Genomic DNA, 20,111 nt, shown 5'->3' with positions numbered 1-20,111 from the left:
AACCATACATTTTTTTCCTCCCTCCCTTGTGTTTGACACGTCACACAAATGCTCCAACAAGCTCATCCTTCTAATTTTAACACAGGCATCACAGGAGTTTGGCATACTTGATTTGGGGGAGTATACCTCCACAAAAAGGAATCTCTCCGCCTGTGTGGTCAACGATTTTGCGTGTTGGAGAAGGATGCCTCAGTCATCTTTTTCACAGTTTTAATCATGGGTTTTTGAGTTTTCCTGTGTTCTTAAAAATGTTCTTATGTTAAAATGTTTCACCAGAAGATGTAGTCTGGTATGTTTCTTAACTGTTAAACAATTGTTAGTTACGTTTTGTCATTTAAATTAACTTGTTTAAATGAGGTGAACTCAAAATAGTAAAATAACCTTTAACTGCTTACATTACACTACTTTACATTAAATTAAGCAGCCTTGTGTCTTTTATCAATCCTCCAAAATGCAAATGTCAGATGACTGAGTAAAATGATGATTATATCTATTTTCAGAACTGTTTATCATTAGAATAAGTTTAAAGCATTTGCTAGTTTCTGTTCTGAAGCAACATTCTTACATTACAGAACTGCATTATAATGATAAATGCAAGCTGCTTTTTTACACAAAATTTTATTTTGAAAATGACTTATAGATGCTGGTTTCAGAATAAAAGAAATCAAAATGGTTTTATAGCCTATTGAAAAATATAAGACTGTTATATTTTAATTATTGTAAATATTTAAAGGATGCATGTTACAAATAAAGAGCTTAATGACCACAAAATCATTAATGAAGTGTATTCATTTTTTATAAAAAGTGTAGTGAGATTTTGTGGCTCTAGCTCGCTTTTGTCTGTAAGAAGCTAGACCAAATAGTAGAATCAAAAGAAGCTATAAGTGATATTTAAAAAATAATTCAAACTCAATTCAGCTCTCTCAAAGAGTCATGAATCTCATCCCTGATATTTGGTTTTCCCATGACAAGTGGATTCACATAGACATTCTGTTGCATTCACACTGTAGATTTAATCTCTGACCTCACCCACTAGAATTTGCAAGATGGGAAAATAAAAAACCCTAAAAGAGACGGGAACATTGATCGCTGTTTACTCAATGAAGACCAAAGCAAACAAATGGGTGGAAGAAAGTTTGGAGCTTTGTTGGGTTAAATCATGCCAATCAAAAAAAGCCACATATAAGCTGTTATAAAATATCAAAAGAGCTAAACAAATAACCATCCAGAACAGAAATGAAGCAACAAACATAAAACGACACCATGAGGAATATATGTTTATAATTGGTGTAAAATCTTTATGTTTTGCGGTTTTAGCATCCTGCAGGTTATATTTTTCTTATGATCCCAGATCAGTTTTCAAATGCCAAAGGCAGTCAACTGAACATTACAGCAAAATGTATTGCAATGTCATTCCACGAAACGAGTTTCTCCTTTGTCGCTTATATACACTTAACAGGAAAGTACAACGTTGTAAACAGAGTGGCTTCTGGGTTACAGCCAAAGTATTCCCAGAAAACGAAAACTGCAACCCACTAAGATGGTGAGCAAGATAAAGACTGAGAAGACAAGTACAAAGTTGTGAGTTTTATGACCGAATAACCGTATTCCTCCAGGCTGTGCTGACATAACTCTCAAATTCTTATCAAGGTAGGAAAGGTTTCAGAAGCTCATGCTGGCATGCACATGATTAAACCAATCCAATTAAATTGGAATTTTGCAAAAACAGCTCTTCACAGTCATGCCAAGGCTTAAGGGAAATGTTGGAATGAACCTGCAGTCTTCGTGCATGAAGCTAATACCTTAATTAAAAACTAGGAGGATACGTGCAAAGGAGAGGACAGTTGGGGTTATATAATCTGTGAAAAAGGTGTATGATTTCATTTAAATCAATCGTTTCTCTGTCTGGTTTATCTGTTATGACTTTTTTTTGGTTAAAATTTGATACTATCTTACTAATTTGACGAACATGTTTCTGGGAGAAATCATAATTTATTACAGTCTGTCTGGGGTTCCATAGTGTGAGCAATAGATGAGGAGCTTTCCCGGTCGTTCTGTCTGTTCAGCTGCATCCAGACACCGAATGAGCTCACCGTCAGTTGGTATGCATCAACACACCTGGCAGTGCAACAAATCTAATAAAAGAAGTTAGATAATGGGGAACTTGTGTAACATTTGTTTGGCAGGTTCTTTTTCACTATCACACAAGAAGTCACAACCAGATCCAGACGTCGGAATGATTAAGACACGACCGTCTTGCTGATCTAATATCTACTCAACTGTCGCCATTACTGGTACATATATCCCTAATATCATTTAGGATTCCTGGAGTCATTCAATAATGAGTCAAAGAAGATTTAATAAAATGTGATGTAAAAGTTACAGTTCTGTGATCAGGAGTAAACTGGTAAACTGTCATTGAACTCTTATGGACGCAGTCTATGCTGAAACTTCTCCCTAAACAAAGACTGTCCATTTAGGGGTACCCCCAGGTCAGCCGAGAGGCATAGTCCCTTCAGCACACCCTGAGTCATCCTTCTGAAGTCCTAGAAAGCCTTCCTAAGGGGGACTTCAGAAAGCATCTGAGATCCCTGAGCCATCTTGACCAACTCCTCTGTATGTGAAGGAGAAGCAGCTCTACTGTTCACCTGTCAGTCTTATGTTGGAGCTCCAAACTGCCGTGGTGGACGCTAAAATTCTAGAGTCGATTAAAGCTGCAGAACAGCATCATCTGCAAAGAAAGAGGATAAAGTTAGACCCCCTCTGAACCTGGATATGCTTAAAATTCTGTTCATTTAAGTTTTGAACAGAACTAGTAATAAAGTGCATTCCTGCTAGAGTCCAACATACACTGGGAAAAGATTGAACTCACTGTTGGTAATGTGAACCAAGTTCCTACTCTGGTTGGGCAGATTGGACATCCCTTATGATACAAGGTACACCAGGCAAGTGATACGCATTACAGAACGTGCTGACTTCTTTGACGCCCTTTGCATTCAGTGTTCACACTGGACTGTTGCTACCCGATACTAGCACATGTACTTACAATTGGAAGAGGCTTGGAACAAAAAGTCAAAGTGGTGCAAATGTTGCTAATCTTGCTCCAGGCCTTTTCTTTCACAACTCTACTCGGATATATGAAAGACTTGGTGTCATATAATTCTGGCCGGGCACCAACCGCAAGTATTAATTTTTCCTCCCTGATTAATTTTCAATTGATTGGCATTTCTGTCTATTGAAAAAGTTGCTAGTCACTGCCAAAGCCAAGTTCCCGGTCAAAGTTCAACTGGTTTAGCTTTCAACATAGACGAAAACAGACTCAAAAACTTAAGTGGGGATGCATGAACAGGAGAGTTTGGAACACAGAAGCCTAAAATGTGAATATACACACATTTACATAGACTTTTTATTGAAAATGGTCACGTGAATGCACGTTTCTGAGCTCTGTGTGAAGGTAGCATTAGAAGAGGACCCATATCCCCAGAGCTCAAGGGGGTTGAATACAATATTTTACCAGATCCACTACCATATGTAGATTGGATGAGCTATCTTCTATGAACACTGAAGCACAGTGTAGAGTGTAGAGCTGTTCCACTCTGTAATGACCAAGATAGAAATCAGAGGTTCAACTATCAGCCAAATTCTTGTCTCCAGTACGCTGGAGTAGACTTTCTCTAGGTAGTGACTGAGTTGTGTAATTTTGCAGTAGCTAGAGTACACCTAAAAAGTTGTAGCTATATCTGTTTTTAGCTAAGAACAATAATTTTTCAAAAGATAAAATCTTGTGTATGATTCAGTTTATGAAGTTAACACAAGCAACAAAGACACGAGCAGACTGCAGTGGAAGCTACGTGTTAAAACACAGCCAGTGATTCATGCAGTGACTTCATTCCACCCAAAACATTAGCTAGCTCAAAACCATCTGTGCACAGCTGTTACTCAGTCTCTGGAGCGGTCTATGAAGGAAAAATGAGGTTTACCATAACGACGGAAGACAAAAAGCAGACAAAAAAGTCAGAGACCCACCAATCACAGTTTCCATACTATTATTTTTGGAGCTTATTTTATTGCTGTATTGGCATTTTATTATCGCAAAACTTATACTGGTGTACTAATAGCTCATTTAATACTCTTAAAGCACACAGAAGACAAAAGGTGCAGCTAAAGAAACATTCCCCGATTTCTCTAAATAAGATTGCAATTCATCTTAAAAAAAGATCTTTGATGAAATATGTTGTATTTGAAAGATATATGTAATCAAACACTTTTTCTTGATTATTAGGCAATCCTGAGCGACCAAAACTAGTCATGTTTTATTTTGATCTTATCTCTGTTGAACAAAGTGGCAATTCTTGTCTAATGACATAGATGTCCCAAACACGATGACTAAATCTGCTTTGTTTCCTTAGAGATAACAAAATAATTTGTCATCGCATAGGGAGATCCTTTTCTAGTTCTTGGCTTCTTGTCTATAGTAGTCACACCTTGCTGAATACTCGCTGTGGGAAAAGGCAGCTTTGACTCAGAGGTTTTCATTTTCTTCCAGCTTTCTCTTTGTACACAGTTTCCATGGGGAACGGAAAGCGGTGTATGTTTCAATTGTTTTACAGCCAAGCACCAAGCGTTTGTGTCATCGTCTATGACAATGTTTGTACTGAAGTCACCAAAGTGAAAAAAAAAACATAGATAAAAAGTGGGTTTACAAAAGTCAAGCTGAATAGTAACATGATACTAAACCTCAAGAGCATAGAGAAGGACTAAAGTGATGCAGTCAGCTACAGATCATGTCCTCAATCAGCCCACCGTATTATCTCCACTATAGGGCACGTCAATGAATGGCTTATTTTTTAAGATACAATATTTCATATATAAGATACACCAAACTATGAGGCACATTAAGTGAGAGAAAAGATAAGTCTACTAGTCAGTCAGACATTATTAAAGGTGTTCACAATAACTCCAGAACTTGCTTGACACACGCTACACATTAGCCACATTGTGAGCGTTAGCCATGTTAGCATGTTTGCAATTAATAAAGCAAAAACACAATGATCACGATAAAAACATTACTGCACAACTCTCAACCTTGTTTGTTCAGTGATACCAAAAAGATAAAAAAAAACACAGTTTGACCCCGCTATGAGTAGGCACACGCGTAAGTCCAGCTTCGGCGCTGGAACTTTCTGCCAGACCTGCTGTTCAGCCTGCGCGCGAGGCTGCAGCGTACTCTCCTTCTTAGAACGAGCTAAACTAAATCGGTGGAGAGTATACATGCGAGCACATCTACTTATATTATAGTCCAGATTTTTTTCTTTAACCTGCTTTTGGAATTTTTTTAATCCGTGCAGTACAAGCTAGGAATTTTTCCGGACGAAAATTGTAGTTCACAAAACCACTCGTCAGCTTTAAAACAAGAGTTGGTTGTCGTCTAATTTTTCCACTAGTCAATTACTGTTGATTTATTCTACATCTCCTGCAATTTTCATGAGAAAAAAACAATTAGCAGATACTGTTTTTTGATTCGCAAGCCTCCGTGTCGAAGAATTGAATGCTGGAACGGGAGGTCACGTGACAAAATCTAGCAAGCTGATTGGCTGCAAGCGATGTGTACAGGCATACAGGAGCAGATTTTTTGTCACATACCTACTATGAGTTAGCCTCGTTAGCATATTCACAATTAGAAAAAAGACTGTCACAGCACTGTATACTTGTCAAAATCATTTTAACGTCATTAAATAATACATTGGCTATATAAGATGCTAAAGGTTAGCCCAGTTACAAGCATTAGCCTCATTAGCATATTCACCTGTAATTTCCAAACTTTTTTGGTACAAGTAACAAAACAGACTGATGTCACTAAAACAAATGTTACTGTGACTGCGCTGCCAACCTCGTTAGGCATAAAAAAAGACAGGCTATGTCCAAATTCCCCCCCCTACTCACTTATAGTGCTTTTGCCATTTTGTAGTGCTGTCTGAATCTATTGTTCCAAAATTGAGTGCATTAAATTTCTGAGAAAGCTTTGTGAAAATCTAGTGCGCATCAATGCTAACTACATTAGGGAATATATACCACAATGCATTGCAGTCGAACAATTTTTGTGAAAACAATGTTTTTTAAATGCAATTTTTTAATAAATCATCCATATTTCATCATCAGAAACCAGTGGAGTCACAACTAGATGTCTTGAAATGTTTTTATTATTTGCTTCATGAAATCAGTGACGTCATGTCCAGCATTTAGAAAAACGAAAGTAGTGAGCATGGTGTCTGAATTACCTTTAAAATCCAGAGCACTATATAGTCCCAAACTACATAGTTTTTTTGGTAGTTTGGGGTTAGGATGGGAATTTGGATAGAGCCACAGTATGATACATGTTAGCTGCATTAGCGAATTCGCAATAACACCTAACCTTGTTTGCCACCTATAAAAAAACAGACTGACACTTTTACATTTTTATTTATAAAAGCACTTTTTATTACTTTTCTTACTCTATAAAAAATAGATCTGACATATATTGCATTTCCTTAAGAGTATAAAACAGCTTGAATTGTAAAATACAAACTGCCGTCTACTATAGTTACCAAAAATCTGTGAATCAACTGATTTTTGTGTCACTTTATTAGATTTTGATTTTCCTTTTACTCAATAAAGAATAAAGAGTTGGGTTTATTTTCTTTTAGAATTTTTTTCCAGTCTTGGCAACATAAAACTTTGCAAAATATTGTTGGTTCTGATCAGTAAAACTGACTGTACAAGTGCTAAGCTTACTGTCTGCAGTGCTGTAGAAAAACAAACAGCAGGGATTTCCAGCCATTATGTTTAATGTCAAGAAAGAGGTCAAGCAATTTTGGTCGTGGGTTTGTCTTTTACCGGTCATTGTTTTATGATGGAGAAGAAAAAAGTCAAGAAACATCTATAAATAAGCATCAACTTAATACTGGACTGTATTTTTTAAAAAGGTTCGTGTATTGAATAAAATAACAAAGACGAGGTTGTGGTTAGAAAAGCCATATATGGCAATCACGTTTTCACAGGCTAAGCTTGCAGTGTTGATTAGAGCAGCACGTGTGAGGAAATGTTCCACAAACGCACTCGGTTAAGTCTGATAAGCTACATCTTGAACAAACATTTAGGAAACGTGACTTTCAGTCAAAACACAGATTTGGAAGCAGTTCAGGAACATTTTTTTTCCCAGAATGCAAGAAGCTCAAAGCCACATGCCATCACTTCTGGCAGGGTTAAGCTCCTTTCCATCATCATCAGATTTGTTTTTGGTACATGAAGTGCTGCTGGTGAGCCAGGTTGCACAATTACCCATTGTAATTTCTCCTGTGTTTTCAAGGGCATTGCTCTAAAAATGTAACTCAGATTACCCAGTGTCTAAAAGCTTAAGTTTAAAACAGTTTAAAACAGGGAAATCTCTTGGATCTTTGTACTATGTAGAATTGACTTTAAAGGTCTTTACAAGCATAACACATACATTTTTTTTCTAATTTCCTTACATTTTAGGAGAGGCTAAAGCTAAAACAAAGCTCTGTAACCTGTCAGTGATACAGTCTGTTGGAATATGACTCAATGGCCTTGTGGTAGAGTGTCCAGCACAAAGCTGTAAAGCTATACCCACCGGGCATCTGATGGGCGTTTAACCCTTGGTGTTCACACTGGAGAAGCAGGGAGGGGCTTCTCCCTATTATTATTTTATTGTTTATTAGCTCCTGGTGTCAGACCTGGTGTCAACTGTCTGTTACATCTTGCTGCTGCTGGACCTTTTTCCAGTCTTTCTGTTCACCTGGCAGGTGTTGAAATTGTGCCGTAATTGGCACCTACTGGCTATTTTAGACACAGAAGGCCACACCAAGGCAGGCAGGGAGCAGAGCAGCAGGCTGAGGAGCTGGCTGAGGTTTAAGGTGGTGTGGTGTTTTCCCCTCTTTGTCCTCAGCAGTCTAACACTGCTGGGTTTTGTTATTTTAGTTTGGAGTTGGACCTTGGTAGTCTTGATTTGGAGGCTTTGTTTATTTGTTTTCTTTAGGTAGATTTAGGTTAGATAGCCAGTAGCAGGGAGCTGCTGACTTGCCATTTTGTATTAACCAGCACCCTAATGGTTTTTACCTTTTGCTTTCTAGGACACAGTTTCTTTGTTCCCCTTATTTAATAAACTGTGTTCCTTTTTCCCTCACTGGTGTCCAGTTTTTGTGATGGTCCTATTTTTGGTTTTCACCTTGACTTGAGCTAGGTCTGCCCTTTGGGGCTGTAACATGTTGAAGCGGTGCAAATCTCAAATTCTGACGAAACAAAAATTGTTCAGTTCAATGCTAGTCTCCTTAAAATGGTGGATGTGGATTACCAACAAGTCAGGAGAGTGGCCTTCATTTAAAAAACAAACACAGGTATCATCAGACTTATTACTGTGTCTGGGTTCGCGATATAAACCAACTCTATACGTCACTACCAAACACAAGTCTCTCATTGGTCAAAGATTGACCTGGTTTAGCTAACGTGTCCAATGGCGACGTGTTTTTAAAGAAGAGCCCAAAAACTGTCATAAAAAAGTTGTGTATCTATGTGTGAACGTGGGCATCTTCACAGAAGCCCAAGACATGCATTTTCATAGACTTTTTATTGGAAATGACCACTTGAACTCATGTTGCCAAGGGCGATGCAGCTGAAAGTTACTGGCAATAGCCCTTTAGTCCATCAAGACTTTATTCTGTTTTGTTTTTCAGTCAAAAATTATACAACCAGATCTGTCAGTGCATAGATGGACCAAAGTGTTTTATTTTTGTGTGTGTGTGTGTTTTTTTTATTTCAAAATGAGCTGGAGTACAGTAAAGAACAGAGTTACGGCTCACTGGCCAAAAATTCCTTGTTGATCCCAAAGGCTGCAGGAGGAAATCCCTCTTGAACAATTTTGGTCTGATGAGCGACTTAGAGTTAAAAACAACAGGAATGCTGGTGACCTCTTAATCATTGTTGCAAGTGTTGTGGAATGTAAGCTATTTTTATCAGTCTGTGGTCTGGTAAAATTCTATAGATATGACTAATGCTTCCTTGAGAAGGACACGACTGAACAGACATTCTTCCTGGAATCTGTTCTTAAAGAATATATACCAAGAAAAAGTCTGCATGTTAGTTTAAAAATAATTTCTATTTCCTGACTTGCTTGATTGGGAACAGATTTGAAGAAAATCTGAAGGCCACACCTATTCATAAAGGAAGTTGGTGGTAGCCTTAAAATAAAACACTTCAGCAGCAAGTTTAAGGGGTTTAAAGTAAGAAAAAATGATTAAGATTAAAAACATGTCAAAACGTGGATCATTAAGGGCCTCAGAATGAAGACTGTCACGCCATTTTCCACTGCAGCTTCCTCCCTTTCAGCTCGGAGGAAGCAATGAAGATAAAAAAAGAAACAGGAAAGGAAGTTAAGACTAAAATACTTTTAACTTCAACAGAAAGCTACAAAAACATCAATCTCAAGAGGGGGAAAAAAAGTTTGCCACATGACTTTTGATCATTCGTCCACCAAAGCACCTTCCAGACATCCGCTGCCTTCCGAGTCTCTGATCACATGGACGCAGTGTCAAAGTAAACTCCCTGCTGCTTCCAGCCTGCAGAGGACGAGCTGCTAAATGAAAGCAGTTTTTATTTTTGTTCACATTCAAAAATAAAAGCACAGTGAGCGTAATACTGAACTTCATTAAGGATAGCAGACATTTCATCTCAGTTAGATTGGAGATTTTTCTAAAACATCTTGTGAAAATTTTGCTCTGTAAGATCTGGATTAGTCTAAACTAGGATTCTGGAACTCTGAGCAATTACAATCTTACTGATCTGTAAAGCCAACCCCATAAAAATTAAACGGATCCATAAAAACCCACTTTTGTGTCCATCATTAGCTGTGTATTTTTACAGATGGTTAAAAATCAGTATTAACAACTGGTTACTTTCTATCATATTTTTGTGTTTTTTTTTAGAATGTTCTTGTAGCATTTTTCTGATGATGGAGGACAAATAGAAAGAAAATTAAGCTTAAAAGTATTTCTGTATTCAAATCCTGTAGTTGATGAGCAAGTGTACGAAAAAGGGATCATGGGAAATGAAGGCAGGCTTACGCTACGCAGCCTCACCCAGAACTCAGAGGTGAATTTCGAATGAACTCCTGCCTCTCTGCAGAAACTATATCCTAGAAAACACCACAAGATTTTTTATTTTGCCTAAAAACATTATAATTGATCATTAAAAGACCACTGGGAACGCTTTGAAAATAGATCAGTTGATGACTGGAGTGGGACTTTAGCAAAGTATATTACATTTAAAAAAATATATGTAAATAAATTGCTTTAGAAGTATTTCACTTGAAATCATAACAAGTATAATTTTAATACTGTTCCAAATAAATGTGACAACATTTCAAAAAAACATTTTGTCTCCCATTAACTGTCCTAAAAGACATTGTTCAATTTTTTACAATGAGTCACCCATTTATGGCCCATAAAACGATTCTAAAATAGGCTTCATGTTTAGTTTTAAACATTATCCATCCTCCACCATGAGTGTTCTCAAAATGCACCGTATTGTATCCTCTGCTGAAAGTCCTCCAGGATCGTCTGATAATGTTCTGTACTCACCTTGCAATCAAGTTTTTACCTAGTTCCCTGTCCCTTTATAGCTCAGCGCCTCAGTGTTTCACCGTATAGGAATAATGTTATTTTCATCAAAGGGTTTATTGACTCCTCTCCAAATGTAACGTTTCTGGTTGGGTCCAAAAAGTTCAGTCTTGGTCTCATCACTCCAAATTTCTTTGGCGTATTTTATGTAAGTTATTTTGTGGCAATTGCACAAAAAAAGCTTTCTTCTGGTGACTCGACAATGCAGCCCATTTCTCTATAACTGCCTCCTTATTGTTCATCTTGAAACCAGTTTTTCAGAGGATCACAGATATTTATAGGTTTTTCTTTGCATCCCTAATCATTCTTCTGGCAGTTTGGCAGAAATGTTTGTGACTGTGGTTTGGTTTTAACAGAGCCCCTCACTTTCTGCTTCTTGATCGAAATTTGAACGCTGCTGACTGGCATTCTCTGTTCCTTGGATATCTTCTTATATCCCGTAGATCTTTTGACAGCTCCTAAGCTTTCCCCTTTACTCAGGCTCCAGAAATGTCAGTGTAGCACTGGATGAAGGATGCAAAGGTCTGTTGGAAGCTATAGTACAGTCCTAAATTGATCTTAAACGAGATTCTATGTTTGCAGTCAAATATTTGATAATTGTCTTTATGTCAGACACATTGACTCATTTTGCATAAATTCTGTTTTTGTCTGCCTTACTTGTAAGTAAGTTGTTATCTGCACAGTAATGTTAATATTATTGTTTTTTTTCTTTCAGATTTTGAACTGTAAAACTGTGTACTGTGCCTTGAAAAGCTGGTTTTGCTTAGAAACAGTACAGCCAGTTGGAGAGACAAGAATTTTGCAAGCCTTTACGTCAACATTTTTCCTTGTAAATATTTCAAGTGGTATGAAATGTCCTTAATTTTTACCCTTTGTACACACTTAATTGGTCGTACAAGATAAGATGAAGTTACGTTTATTTTAATTAACAAGAAAAGTGTCCGTATGACATTCTCTAGCTTTGAAGCTATAATGAACAAACATAATCATAAAAAACTTTTTAAAAACTGTAACACAGTTTTTGTCAAAACTTTTTTGTTAAAACCTATTTATGTTCATGAGAAAATGTAATCTAATTATAAGAACATTTTTGCTCCTAAAAATGCCAGAATCACAGAAGTTCTGTACTTTTCTGACACACTAACTAAGTAGATCCATGTTCTATTTTGTAAATAAACAGATATCTATGAAGAATACTCCAGTCAAAACACCATTGTTTGTTAAAAAAAAAAACACTAACTATCCCATGTGTACATTAGCTTTTACAGTACAGTCTGTCTTCATAATTACCGGTTTGTGCACAGGAGTAGATGTATGTATGGTATGTGTATGAATATCAACCTCTATACAACAAACGTCTGCTTGTGGAAACAGCTCTTTGTTGTGTTTTCATGTTCCTTCTGGTTTGACGGTTGTCAGTCATCAGTCAGCTGTTGAAGCCGCACCCCAAATACAAACAGGAACTCCAAAGGAGAAACTGTATCTGAGTCCTGAGAAAAAGAATCAAGCAATGACACGTTGACTTTTTTTTAAACAAAATGGCTACTTTGTTAAGACTTCACACATTGACACACACGTGACAAAATGCAAACGTGCGTTTAGTGCAGGGGTCTGCGACGTCTGGCTCTTCAACCAGCTCTCTGGTTAACGAAAAATACAGAACTTTTAGCCTGAAAAAGTAACTGGACAGTAAAGTTAAAAAAAGCAAAATAACTTCTCACTCCAAAGCATAGTAACCACGGTGGTTTGATAATTGCGAACCAAACATTTTGACAAAGTGTTTTAAGTGTGCCTCGTGGTTTAAAAATACAGTAGCTCTGTTTAATTTTTTGTTAGCCTACAAACTGACTCTGGCTCCACATCAGAGAAAAAACAGTCAATTGGCCCTGACAAGTTTGGGGATCCCTGGTCTAGATGACCATCGTATTGAATGATCATGATAGTGTCTGATGAATCCTCAAGCAGCTCTGGCTGTCCTGTCACAACAGTTTTTGTTGTTCCCAGTACGCCTAAAGAGCAGGATTTCAACAGAGCGCTTCAACAGCCTTCACTGCTTCAGCCACGCCTGAAACAACTGGTCACTGAATATCCTGCCATGCAGCCTCACCTGCAAAGATTACAGGTGAGTCACCCAACCCTTAGTCTGCTTATGAAATTTCAGTTGGTCCTAATTGTTTAGAGGTAAATCCTTTGGTTTGAAACTGATCTGTTTCAGCTGGCTGTTGTGCACTCCCACGGTGCCAAAGCTAAAGGGAGGAGAAATGTTTCACACCAGTGAATATATGGAATGAAAACACAACTCAGATAGGATGCGTATAAACCTTGGAATATATGATATTAGATTAGATTGTGGCTGGAGGAATCTGAACCAGCAGCTACTTTAGCTTTAGTATGTCTAGAGGAAATCTATTGAAATGGTGACCGCACCAACGAATCACGCAGTGGGAAAAAAATATTAAGTATCACAGTAAATTAAAAAAAAACTAATAATCATATCAAACCAGTGGTGTCACCTTGTACCTGCCTTTTCGGTTTTTTATTTTATTTTATTTTTTTATTTGATTTCTGGAAATTACTTTTGTAATCCAAAACGTTTCTTTTTATTTCATTTTTTTAATTTTGTTTTTGGTTTCCATAACTTTGCTCTGATTTCTTACATCTTATGTTTTCTTTATTCTTTGTTTTGCATTTTTAATTGTGATTTGATTTTGTGTCTAGTAATTTCTTGGTGGAAGGGAAAATAAAACCCTTTTCTGAACTCTTCAAAATAAAAGCACAAACACTATACCTGATAACTTTAAAGCACACATTTTCTAATCCATTAAACTTGCTTAAACTGGCAACACTGACCCAGTTATATGTTTGAAGTGTTTTAACAGTGTTGGGCAGTTTAGTCTGACAAAATTTGTAAGCCTTCAACTTGAGTGCACACGCCTCGGCAAAACATCTGTACTAAAACAACAATTTAACGCCAATCTAGTTTGCAGATTGTAATCTATTTGTCATGACACCTATTGAACACTCATGTAGTATTTTGGGTGTTAGTTAGTCAAATATTGTATTTCACTTTCAATAACCACCTTAAACGTAAGATTTTGAATAATTAATTGGCTATAGTTTTGACATGGTGTTGTTCGTTGTCATAGTTATTGTGTGATTTGGTCACTTAGTTGTGTATTTTTTGTGAGAAATTTCTGATTATAGCTTTAATAGTTTGAACGACTTAGATGCAATATTTAAGTGCAATTTGACTCACTAAAGACTGGCTTCAGATTTCTAATTGTAGCTGTTAGCATATGCACATAAAAATGGATGCGTATGGCCCTGATTGGCCAATCAAAAAATCACTAAGCACAAAAATATGTAAAGGATCATTGAAGGTATAAAAAAAAAAGTATCCTAAAAATTGAAGTTAAAAAAGATTCTGGTTACACAAAGGTGTGCACCAGATGCATACAAAAGGAAATATATATATATAGATATATATATATATGTATGCTTCAATGTTTTTGTTTATTTACCTTAATGTCCCTTTTGGGGCTCCATACATTAGTAAAAACAAAAAATTCCAGAAACCAAAATGTAAAAAAATAAAAATAAAAAAAGGTTTAAAAAAATAGGAAAAATAAAACGGAAACATTTCAGAAACACAAATATTTTTTTAGAAATTAATATAAAAAAATAGAATGACAAACTGGAAAAGGTACTGTAAGACATTCCTGATTAAATGTTGATGTTTGAGTTTTGATGGAGAGGGAAGAAGAAGGATCTGCACCCTTTTTTCTTTTTTTTTTTTGGTTTAGGGAATTCTGTATTAATTCCTAAAATGAAATGTTGTTTTGTTGCTTTATTTCTTTTGCTTTGAATGTATTCCTGATCTTTTTTCAAGAGCTGTATCTGCAGTTTTTAAACAACTTGCACTGTTTGCATTCACAGCACTGTTCTAAAAACAAGTAAATAGTGTGTACTTTACTTCACTTTTTGCATTCATAAAATAAATAAAATTTGTAACTGAGAAATATTTTGCCATTTGCAAATCAGGCAGAGATAGTTTTGGAAATGAATAGCATTCCTCTAGACATAAATTCTGCACCAACAACTGGTAAAAAGTGACTTGTACTTTGATGAATAACAGGTTTTAAACAGTTAGGGAAGTCTAACAGCTCTTGTGCGTACAACGATTTATTTGTTCTATTTTGTTTTTACACAGGCTGCTTCATTTTTTTCCTGGGGCGTACATGTCTGAACATTTTTTTCCAAGAAAAAAATCTTCCTTCTCAAAGTCAGCATCTGATGTTTTCTCATTATTGCCATTGACCAAACCCATGTCTGAATTCTCCACAATAGAAACCTGCAGCAACTTTTGCAAGTACTAAGACGATGCTTGTTAGCAAGCTAAATAACAACACTCAGGTCAACCTTCAGTCAGAGACAAACATCAGTTTGCAGCCTTTGTTACTTTGAACCAGGAAAATCCTATTTAATGTGCTGGAAAAGTGTGTGGGATTATAGCTAGGTTAGGCAAGGGTGCTGTTGTTTTGCCTGAGTGCCTCACGGTTTGATTCTGCCACTCTCCCTGTACTTGTTGGGTCAGATCATGTATTTCTAAAAAGGTTTTTTGCAGAAATCATTTAATGTCAAGTGTCCCCATCAAATAAAGTAAAATAATGCCATAAATAAATAAATGACTCAGAACTTGAGCTATCTTTGCAAGCAAACCACCACAGTCTTCATGCTGTTGAGTAGCAAAGAAAAAAAATTCAGGTAAACAATGACATTTTCTAGAATAATTTAAAACAAAAAATAAAAGGTCAAAGGTAAGATTGATGTTGTATGACCTATAATTGATAAATGCCCTTCACGCTCCCCCTCTGCACCTCCCACCCTAGTCAGAGCTGCATTCATGAAAAAGGAAAAAAAAACAAATATTTTTCAAAATGACTGCTTTTCTGTTGGCTTTATCTCCATAGCAGCATAAAGTTTGTTTGTCACCTGAGCTTGACAAACAGATTCATGTGAATTTTAGAAGAATATGCAAAAGTAAACTTTTGGATTTCCATGGCAACTGAAGTTTTTGGTTAACCACGCCCACATTCCTAGTATGTTCATATCATATGTCATATTATTTGTTCAGCTTGAGCTAGTGATTCATATATTACATTTTCACAATATCCTGGTTTAAAATCTGCGAGTACAAGGGAAGCGCCACTTTTGCTAGCTCGCTATGCTATGCTTTTTTTCCCATATTTTTCCCCAAGTATTTTACTAATGATGCTAGAAGAGGTATTAGAAAGATTTAAATCCCTTGGAGGAGTCTACATTTGTAGAAAATACTAAAAGGGATTTTATTTAAAAATTCAAGATGTTGGCCTCTTCTCAAGGTCAAAGGTCAACAAAACTTTATCTGTGGTTATACTTAAAGGGTAACACAACATGATGGTAAGAGGCTGATTCCACTCTCAGACCAGATTTAAAAAATAAGAAAAAATAAAAAACAAGGGGTGGAATGAATGGGGTAGGTGTAGTTTGGATCTGTGATTGACAGTGACAGCGAGGTTAGCTTAAAGCTACACTCTGCGTCTTTAATACGGAGTGATACAGAGCAAAGTGATGCCAGTTTCACCATGGTCTAGACCGTACAGACCCGTGTCTCAGTGGTAAAATGATGGTGGCATTATAGCTAACGTATTAAGCTAATGATCCTGAGTGAAACATCCATTGCAAACCCATCACAACGCCAAACTTTACTATGCTACAATGCTAATTTCACAAAATCACGCCAGTAGATTTTAGACGACCAAAGGCAATACACCTAATAGCCGTGCTAAAGCTAACACGATAATAATTGGACTCCACAGAAATAAAGATGGGCGGGTTTTTATACTGAAGCTGCAGACCATGATAACATTAAACTTTTAAAATGATGTGGGACCAATTGAAAAAATTCATCTGTAATAACTTGTTTCAACCTGTAGGAGGCAGCACAGATACCGTTTTAGATTATGATTTCAGGACTTAAAAAAGTTTATTTTAAATTTTCAAAATGTGGAAAAGATCAAGTCAGCACTTTTAAAGCCCCATTTATAGAGGTCAACAGCCAAAAAAAAGCTGATTTACTGTTTGGTTACCCTTTAAAATTCCTCGGAGGAGTTTACATTTGAAGAAGTAAAGAAGGGATTTTATTTTTAAGTTCAAAATGGCCGCCTCTTCCCAAGGTCAAAGGTCAAAAAAACTTTAGTTTGTTTGCAGATTTAACTTGGTGACCAGTGTGTGAAATTTTGTATGTTTTGTTAGATCTTTTTTAATGACGAGTGGATTTAACAAATATCTCAGTCGACTCTAATAAGCCCGACTGCCTAATATTTTTGGAGTTACTTACCAAAGGCTTTAAAAACATGTCACATGCCTTTGACCAGATATTTTTATAAATTTTCTGTTCTACACCCCACAGAACCACAACATATAGTAACCTTGTTGGAGATTGGCAACATGTCCAGGGCGTTAACTGCCTTCGCCCATTGGCAAACAGGATAGGCTCTGTTAAAACCTGCAGCCTTGATTAAAATAAAGCCCTTTTATGTAATGAACAAATAGAAATGATGATGAAAGAAAACTGAGATCGAGTGATGGATCCACATTGCTACGATGACCCAATGGAAACAACCGGATTGGCAGCATTTCTGTCAGTGGTCTCACAGCGATGACGTCACTGTCGACAGGAACATTCAAAGGTGGAGGCGGCGTACTCAAAGCTGAAGCAGGTGTTTCACGACCAACCCGTTGACATGCATAGTAAAATTCACCCACTCAGTGACGCACCCAATGAAAAGTGACAGTTTTACGCATAGTAATGCAATAATAACTGGATTGTGAGAATGCTGACATGAATAAAACTTGTGGTCAAGACAAATTGGATATTTACATCATCAGGAAAACAGATGATAATTATTTTATTTGCGGTTTCTGATGTTCATTTGAGACCCTGCATTTTATATTTAGACACCTCTAATTCTAATACACTTTTTGAATGGGTTTATATACTCACTGACTGTGGGCCCCCTACTGGTTCTGGTGTTTACTGCATGAGAAAAGCCTGTTGGAAAGTGTCAGGGAGTTGCTCTGATCACTGTTTAATCATCGCCAAAGAATTCCATGAAAGGAAATCATCTAGACTACACCTCAACCAGCATTCCTTAAGGGGGCAGGACAATAAGAACGCAGCTGCATCTGATTGGGTGGAGTGTGCCCTCGTGGGCCTGTGATGTCATAGGGAGCACAACCTCATTCACAACCACGCCGGTTCCCACTGAGCAGAAACAGATTGCATCTCCTGCCTGCCTTTCACTCTCCGAGGTGAAGGATCAGTTGTTGTTTTAATACCTGTGAGTATATTTTAAATGTTGACATACTGTAATATTCACTGTGTAGTTATACTCTTTTTCAATTTGCTAATCAGTTTTATTCCTTTTTGTTTTTCTAGATTCCAGATCAAACTGACTTTGCTGCAGCACACAGCTAGAAGAAGCAGATACCACCCAATCTGCAGTGCAAAAATGGCTTGCACAAGGTGAGGAGTTGTTTTCTTTTAGGTGTTTTTATGGTAATTCTCACTGTATTTTAACTTATGTTTTGTGTTTTTTTTTCTTAGAGTTCTTCACACTTTTAGTCACCCTCAGCCCTCCTTAAGCATGACAGACCTGAGTTGGAGCCTGAATCAGCGGCAACCTTCCATTCAACTCCTACCCACGTCACCTCAGTTGAAACCCAAGCAGAGGACTTTTGTGTCAGCTGGATCTCCACAGAAGGGCGTCTATCACACCCTGCGTTGCTCATCTTCCCCGTGTTCGACCTTGCAACATTTTCCCCCACGGCTGAGAAGCTGTTTGCGCAGGAACATGGGCGGTGTGGGCAGGAAGCGTGTCGTGTTTGCAGACGAAGTGGGATTGCCCCTCACCTCCGTGCTTTACTTCACCCCCGAGCCGTCCTCCCCCGCTTCCAGCCTGGTGACCGGACTGTCCGCGGCCCAAGCTGAGAGCCAGCAGCCTCCTTCAAACAGACCTCACCGTCACAAGTTCGTGTTGGGCTTTCCACAGCCCACCCAGGACTTTAACACCTTCTTCATGCGCTTGTCAGAAAGAAAAGTCCAGCTGGAGAGCTGCAGCATCTCAGAGAACACCCTAAGTGGAAAAGTGTGCGTCTTCCACCTCAGCTCCAAACAGGCGGTGCACATAAGTCTGACCTGTGACTCATGGAGGAGCTACCAAGATTTCCCGTGCACCTTTCTGCAGCATAACCGCTGCAACGGCATCGACATTGACATTTTCTCTTTCGACATAAACTTGCCCCAGAACATTGATCCAAAAGAGCGGATTGAGTTTGGCATCTCATTTCGGGCCGGACTTGCCTCTACACCCGTCTGGGATGACAACAGAGGCCAGAATTACAAGATTAACATCGAAGCCGACGACTTGAGTGCCGGCCAGGGCAAGGCTAACGGTTACCACCCCACCCTGCCGAGGCCTCGGTCACCTGCTCGGCTGCAGGAGGCCCCTGGGATCGGAGACTACGCCAATATGCAATATCTTCAGAAGTTCTTGTCCGGTAGATACAGAGCTGAAAGGACAGTGTTCAGCTAAACAATCCGTTGAACTGTGCCTGTTTGTTTTGAATGTAACAATATTCTTATTTATTTATTTATTTGTAAAATACAAACTTGTTGTAGGATGGTACCAACCTTTACTAATTTGCACATTACTTGCTTTGTAACCCTTTGTAAATGTGAATACATAGTTTTGTTCAAATTATTGTAATAAAACAGTTGTACTTTTACTTTTCTGGCACTTTGCTGACTAAAATCTTTGGTCTGAGTATTGCTCTAAATAGTGCGTTCCTCATGTTGCAGTCCTGTCCGAATCTACGGCCAAATACGAATTCTTCCCCAACCCCTACAGCTCCTCCCTATCCCAACATTTAGCCCTCCAGACGGAGAGTTTTGGAAAAATAGTGTCCTCAAATTCGGACGTCACTCCCACTCAATGACATAATCAAAAGTCGCCAATCAGCTACGTTAGCGTGAAGCTGCTAGCGCTTGGAAACACATAACGTTGGTTTTACTACTTTTAAAAAGTCGCTCTAAAACAAAAAGTCAAATAAATAATTAAATGTAAACTTTGGTGCATCAGAGTACGTGATGAGAAGTGCTTCTTCTCTGCTGCTCAGCGCAACGCGGAACACCACAGAATTTACCCCTTAAAAAACTACTTCGGACTACCCTACCCTTCCAAATGCCCCTACAATTGCAGGGGTAGAGGAATCACTCGGATTCGGCCTACAATTGTAAAAAATTGAGTGCCCTAGAAATTTCCCAGAAACAGTGTGCATTGATGCTCACCAGAACTGCAAATATAGACCACAATTTTGCGGATAAAATTATTTTAATATTTT

At 37.7% G+C, this 20,111-nt stretch overlaps 1 protein-coding gene across 1 annotated transcript; it reads left to right on the top strand.

Annotated features, from left to right (window-relative positions):
* Positions 1-17,718: 17,718 nt before the first annotated feature.
* Positions 17,719-19,496, top strand: si:dkey-242g16.2 (uncharacterized protein LOC336380 homolog). Its single transcript, XM_024298761.2, has 3 exons — positions 17,719-18,049; positions 18,148-18,234; positions 18,316-19,496. Exons 2-3 carry the CDS (start codon positions 18,221-18,223, stop codon positions 19,301-19,303), a joined length of 1,002 nt encoding a protein of 333 aa, XP_024154529.1. The 5' UTR covers positions 17,719-18,049; positions 18,148-18,220; the 3' UTR covers positions 19,304-19,496.
* Positions 19,497-20,111: the final 615 nt, after the last annotated feature.

The sequence above is a fragment of the Oryzias melastigma genome, linkage group LG12 (genome assembly GCF_002922805.2).
Source record: "Oryzias melastigma strain HK-1 linkage group LG12, ASM292280v2, whole genome shotgun sequence".
Lineage (NCBI taxonomy): Eukaryota > Metazoa > Chordata > Actinopteri > Beloniformes > Adrianichthyidae > Oryzias > Oryzias melastigma.
This window is presented reverse-complemented; position numbering and strand designations above follow the sequence as displayed.